Source organism: Nannospalax galili, unplaced genomic scaffold (assembly GCF_000622305.1).
Source record: "Nannospalax galili isolate Female #2095 unplaced genomic scaffold, S.galili_v1.0 scaffold770, whole genome shotgun sequence".
Taxonomy (NCBI): domain Eukaryota; kingdom Metazoa; phylum Chordata; class Mammalia; order Rodentia; family Spalacidae; genus Nannospalax; species Nannospalax galili.
In genome coordinates, this window is record NW_008328344.1 from 1451617 (window position 1) to 1458396 (window position 6780).

The 6780-nt window shown below is 46.3% G+C and overlaps 1 protein-coding gene across 1 annotated transcript in view; it reads right to left on the reverse strand.

The window, feature by feature from the left end:
- Window positions 1–1459: 1459 nt before the first annotated feature.
- The window catches only part of Vat1l (vesicle amine transport 1 like), a 190375-nt gene continuing 185054 nt past the window's right edge, over window positions 1460–6780 (reverse strand). The window contains exons 8-9 of the mRNA XM_008826909.2: window positions 5842–5925; window positions 1460–3994 (exon numbers count right to left, since the gene is read on the reverse strand). Coding sequence (XP_008825131.1) covers window positions 3896–3994; window positions 5842–5925 — 183 coding nt within the window. The 3' untranslated portion in view covers window positions 1460–3895. The remainder of the gene's footprint in view (window positions 3995–5841; window positions 5926–6780) is intronic.

The following is a 6780-nucleotide window of genomic DNA, read 5'->3' on the forward strand; positions in this document are numbered from 1 at the left end:
CAGGGTGGTATGAAGTTTCAGATCACGTGATTTAGCAACATACTTCATGGGGACAGGGTCATGGAAGAGCCAAGTACCATCAACTGAGAGCTGTCAAGTCACAGCACAAATTGCTTTTTAAAAATACTTTATTATTTTTATGTTATGAATGTATTGCCTGCATGTCAGTGCACCCATATCATTCAGTGTCCTCAGAGGTCAGAAGAGGGTGTTGGAGCCTCTGGAACTGGAGTTATGGACAGTTGTTAGCCTCCGTGTGGGGCTGGGAACCAAACCTAGGTCTTCTAAAAGGGCAGCCAGTGCTCTTAACTGCTGAGCGTCTCTCCAGCCCCACAGGCTGCTTCTTAACTTTGTCCCAGGGAAAGCTGCAGGGAGGCATGGCCGGATTCAGGCTGTGGAATCAGGCCTGACGTGCAGGCCCCTGTTCTAACAATACCCAGGTTTATTTACTGCATTCGTAAGAGCATAGATGTTAGTCAAAGGCCCAGATAGAATTGATGAATGCCGACTCTTCATTTACTAGCCACGTGACCTCAGACCAGTGCAGAGACTCACTGTGCTTCAGTCCTGCCCCTGCACGTGCATGTGATGCCACCCGCTACTTCAGCACAGTTGGGAGGTTCAGTGAATTAGCACACACACTTTTCTTTTGCAGCATTCAGTAGGCGTCTCATAAAGGCTTGTCCTTATCGCTGCTCGTTTTATGATTTTTGATATCTATATCATCAGTACACGAATTGTTTTTGCTTGTCTTTTAAAAAAATATTATTTTATGTGTTTGAGAGTACTGCCTGTATGTGTATAAGTGCACCCGTGTTGTGCAATGCCCAAGGAAGTCAGAGGAGGGTGTCGAATCCCCTGAAACCGGAGTTACAGACAGTTGTTGGCCGCCATGTGGGTGCTGGGGTTCAAACCCGGGTCCTCTGTAAGTGCTCTTAACTGCTGAGCCATCTCTCCAGCCCCTTGCTTTGGGGGGGAGGAGGGGCAACAAAGACTTGCTATATAGCCCATTACTGAAATTCATGATCCTTGCATCTCTGCCTACCTAGTGCTGGGATTACAGGCTTGAATCCACAAGCCTGGATCATCAATATATGAGTTGTTTGTTGTTTGGTTTAAATTTAGGGGTGTTTGTTTGTTGAGAGAAGATCTCATGTAGCCCAGGCTAGGCTCAAATTCATTACATAGCAGAGGAATGATCTTGAACTCCTGACCCTCCTGTCCCTCCCTCCTAAGTGTTGGGATTACAGGTGTGCACCCCCACGCCTAGCCTAAATGTCTCTTTAAAAAGCTGGGCACATTTCAGTCCCTTCTTTCTCCATGGGGTCTCCAGTTTTTGTTCAGGGATCTCCTATCCTGTTTTTAAGTTTTCTTTTTTTTTTCAGTTGCTTACTCCTTATGTTTTAATATTGTGATTGCCCGTTGAAGTACTTCATAGAGTAAAGGCTGCCAGAAGAGGTGATGCTATGCTGAATACTTTATTTATATTTTTATGTAAACATAATTTGCTTTGTAGGCACAATATAACAGAAGCTCTGAAGCCACAGACACATTAGACAATGTTTCGGTTCACTCCAATAAAGCTTAACCTATAGAGAAGCCTTCACAGCTCTGTTACGGCAAACTGAGACACTCTTTATGCTTCCTTCAGCAAACAGACTCCACGAGATGACTGACCAAGTCCAATGTCCCTCACCCACCCTCCTGTACCTCATGGTGATATTGGCCTCAAACTAGTTTTCTTGTTCTGTGTTCTGAGGAGAGAGGGTTACAACTGACAGGCATATGACTACCCAATTAACTCTGCTTGTTTAAAAAAAAAAAAAAGATCTAGGGAGAGCTGACTTTCCATGCTTCTCCGCTGTATGTGCTATGGACCATCTGCATCTGGGTGTGGGTCGGGTTTCCCATCCCCTAAAGAAGAGCTGGCACAGAGCTGGTGGCTCTTAGCCCCTCCAGAATGCTATCTTTGATTACCAGTAATAGCACTTGGATAGCCAAGAACTGGAATGCTTGTCATTCCTGGGGCAGAAAAGAGAGATAAGTGATTGGCACCCTCTTGGGAATTCTCACCCATTAGCTTATTGGTTGGCAGCGTTTTTTTCCATCTTCATATTTAGTACATTCACAGTGAGGAGAGATTCCCTTCAGGTAAATATTTGGCATAAAGAATTTATCACAAATTTAGGGCAGGGACAAAAGGACCATGATGAAGGAGGGGAGACTTGTTACAAAAAAAATCTTTGGAAGCCAAACAGGTCACTGTTGAAATGCACTAGTTTTTATCCCGTGGGGGAAGAGCTGGATCCACCCTCTGACTTCTTTGTGGAGAAAATGGACAACACAGGAACCTTTTTTTTTTTTTGTCTTTTTGAGACAGGGTCTCCCTGTAGCCCCAGCTGTCCTGGAACTCACAATATAGACCAGGCTGGCCTTGAACTCACAGAAATCCACCTGCCTCCGCCTCCCAAGTGCTGGGATTAAAGGCGTGTGTCACAAGAACCTTTTTATGTCTTCCAGAAGTCAAAGAAACGTGTCAATCTCAAGGGCAGGGGGAAACCTCTTAGGTCTTCCAGAATGCAAAACCAGCTTGGGTGCTTCCTGCCTGGGTTCCTTGTATATATATCTAGCTTGGTTTGTGAGTGATGTGTGAACCCTTAGGACAGGAGGGCTGGAAGGAGGACATGAGGAGGCCCCTTGTGGAGAAGCAGAGACATCGCTCCCTCTGAAGTACTCACTTTGAAGCCTGCCAAATAGGATGAGGATGTTTCTTTCAAGATGGACAGTTGAACGGGGTATGTGATCTGCAGTTTGCTGCCTGAATTTTCAAGGAGCCCTGCAAAATCAGCACCATGGTTATACATATTGGAGGGAGGACTGTGCATTTGGTATCAGATGCTGGACAGCAACCTTCTGCATCCCTGACGCTTGTTACATGCTGGAACATGCTTTGACAATGCAAAATAAATTCACTCATTCCCCCTCCCCCAAATATGGTCTGCAAGGGAGCTCTTTCTTGGGGTAAGATGGTGCTTTCCAGGAACTTAGAAAACAACACATGGTAATGCTGAAGGCCAGGGTGAGAACCCAGGAGTGTTTAATGACATCTGAGTTAGTCCTACATGGGGTGAGTTTTCTTTGGATTTAAATAAACTGTGTATGGCCACAAGAGGGTTTCAGGAGAGAGGTCTCTATAGCTGGTCCTTAAATACATGTTGTTAACCCATCCCTATTCTGAAAACCACACACCTGGCTCCCTGGGTTTATGAGTGAGAACCAGGGAAAGGATCAAATGTAAGAGGGTCAGAGAGAGGCTCAAATCTATGGCCTTAAGACCCGGGGATGGACTTTACAAGGAGATGGACTTTTAGAGAAAGAAAAATACTGTTTGGAGAATCCTGCATTTATGGGGTTATGAATATCCTTCCTGGCCTACTCTCTTGCCACCAGCCAAACTGGCAAGCATTGGGGTTGGAGGCATGGCTGATTGCTGGCAACGAGTGTCACTGGCCTGAAAAATGCTGGGACCTGGATAGTGCTCTCTGATAACACCTTTCAGTCAAACTTGGCCTTGCCGGTGTCTGGGCACTGTGGACTTGCATTAATTTGCAAGACTGTTCTAGAACTGTCGAGAAGGACCCGAGAAGGATGGGTTTGATACAAGGGAGAGGGGAGCATGTGATACACAGACGGAGAAGGGACACAATACTGCATGAAATGGGATTGGCACTTAATTCCAAAAAACAACAGTGATCAACAGCTTCTTAGCTCGGCTGACTGCAGACAAACACAACACACACTGGACTACAGCATTTGTTCACTGGGGCACAGAGGAGTTCTCATGACGATCATCATCTTTCAATCGCCCTTCACGTTCTCGGACCCGAGGTCTGGCTTACTGGATGAAGGGCATCCGTTCCTTATTCTCGCTGTCGCCTTCATGGTCCTCCTCCTCCTCCCCCGCCTCGCTGGTCTCTGTGCTGTCATTGGCCATCTGTAATTCAACAGCGGTCATGATGGAGGACTCTACTTCCCACCCCTACCCCACATCTTGTCTGAGCATCTGATGAAGCCACGTGGACAGTCTTCTTTCAGAGTGCTCATCCCATAGAGAAAGTGCCTCTGAAAGCCCCTTCCAACATCGTCCAACCTTGACCAACACCTGCTGAGCTAAGCCTGTGCTGTTCCCTTTAGCATCACATGCTAGCCCTGGAAATGACTTCGCTGGGTGTATCCTGAATCTTACGACGCCCCAGGTTCAGCCTGACTCGATGTTCCCTTCAATTCTAGTCTTTCATCTAGAAGGGTTGTGGTCCCCCCACCAACTTGATGTGCTAAGTATCCATTCTTCACTGTCTATTTCTTTGGGTGTCAGGGTAAATGCATTCCCAGAACTCAACAATGGCAGGTCCTGAACTCCTGGCCTGGAAGGAGGTCTTTTTAGCCTCGCTTTAATGAGCATGCCCCCTTTATCAAACAGGCCTTCTCCCAGCCTGAGGACCAGCAAAATCTCATGGATCAATGGAGATGGGAAATGCCTCTGGATAGAAAGCTAGGGTGAGCTCTTGTGTGCAACAGCAATAGCTGACCAGGGTAGCTTTAGAGCCTTCTGTGTATGGGGGCTGAAAGAGACCTGTTCACATGTTTGAAGGCCACAGTGTAGTTTCATAGGAAGCCTGGGATCCCAGTCCCTTCTCCCTAACCTTGTCATTGTCTGCCAATAGTCCTGGGGTGTCGCAAGCATTTCTTAAAGTATATCCATATTGCTACCAGTCACTTTTATTTATGACTTAAATGCCATAAAATGCTCTCTCATTTAACTGTCTTACACTGAGTGAAATGGCCATTAAACCTGAGCCACAACACGGTTGCAGTAACAAAGCAGTATTTCTAAAAATACCCATTTGGGCAAGGCGTGGTGGCACACATCTTTAATCTCAGCACTCAGGAGGCAGAGGCAGGCAGATCTCTGTGAGATCAAGGCAAGCTTGGTCGCCATAGTGAGTTCCAGGCCAGCTGGGGCTATAGGGAGACCCTGTCTCAAAGAAAACTCCACTTGGACTGAGACATGCTAGTCATTTGAGTTCCTACTCTTAAGACAGAATGGCTTGAAGACTCACATATCAGCAGAGAAGCTTAACAACGGCAAAGCTCCCTAAAGGTTTTCTTTGTTTGGCCTCGCCTAGACCTTAGTATGGGCCAACGATGCTTCGTGCCATTCTAAGTGTCTCAGGAGAACGTATCCATCTCTAGCTCATAAGCAGAACACCCAGGTTGGAGTGAAAAGCAACTTGCCCAAGTTGCAAATAGGTTCAGCACTGGAGCTTTGAATGCAGGCAGAGTCTGTGTATTAAGGGCTAAGCCATGATACCCCTCCCCGCAAGGCAGCCTATTGGGAAACAGATAAGTCTGGCATGCTGTATTTCTTGTGTATTGCCTCGATATTAGGATAGTGTCTTGATTAAAGCAAATGAGATCAACAGAAGCACTGGAAAGCATCCCAGAGGTGGCTGACATCGTTCCACTGGGCACGTGCAACTTCATTTCTTAAAACCGACTAGGAATCCTTCCCATTGTGGCAGACTAGAAATGGCACCTGCAACCCCCCGCCTCCCCCGTTCCTGTCCGTGTCGTCAACTGCTCTCACTAAAGAACTTGCCTCCCTTTGCTTTCATCTCAGTCCGTGCCTAATCCCTCATTTCTGGAATCGTTTGATCACCCCTGGCCTTGAGAGCTCGGCAGGCTCGCCTGCTTCTTTCTGCTCCAGCTGTGCCTACACCTGACAGTCCTTTGATGTGTCTTTGGCGTTCAGCTGGATAATTTCCTCTGATTTTCACTCACCAGTGGAGTCGGTGTCTTTTCTACATCCAGAATTAACTTGCCAATGTTCCCTCGGTCGTGGATGCGCTGCATGGCCTCCTTTACCTGAGACACAGGTGAGAAACATGGGCCGGTTAGTGGGATGTGATTCAGAGAAATGGGCCTGGAAAAGCCAAGCCTCCTGCTTTCCACTAGAGGGCTCTGCAGTGCAAACAGTGGGTAGAACAGTCCCTGGGGTGCAAATACATTCTGGTTGTGCTGATCACACACTGAACTCTTGTGTGAGGCTTCTGGGTCTGAAAAATGAGGGTGACAGCTTTTGCCATAGGAGAATGATTTTTTTTTAAGGTAGAGGGCGATTCCCTGTAATTCCACAAAGTGTTAGGACTTACCAGTCAGACTAAAATGTAAGCAGTAAAAATATTTTTGAAGGTCGTTTGAGACCTGCCTACTTGTTTATGTAATTCTGATTCATAACTTTGGCTGAACTGCAGGAAAATCCCATGATTTGTAGTTACTGGGAGGACACTCCTCCATCTAGTAGAAGTTCCCTTCAGGAGCGCCCTCCCTAGAAAAGAGGCCCTATGGTTTCTTTTCCTATGTTGGGACGCTTGTCAGAGTCATGAATGTTCCCTGGGATTCTCTGTGAGACGCAAGCCCAGTTGTTCATTCTGTTGCTCTGCAGAAAATGAACGGAAGGAAGCGCTGTGGGGTTAATGGAGAGCACAGCAGTGGAGGTCCGTGTGCCCTCCATATCTACATCTAATGTGGATCTAAATTGGAATGCAACGTTTCTTGACTCAAAAGAGTCAATTTATAAAAATTTATAATAGACTGAGTCTAAATATTTTTCTTAAAGTCTCACAATTTTAAATATTTGTGTTCATTCAGTCCGCAAATATTCAGTCCATATTGCTTCTAGACTAGATGCTATGACGTAAAAAAAAAAAAAAAAAAGTG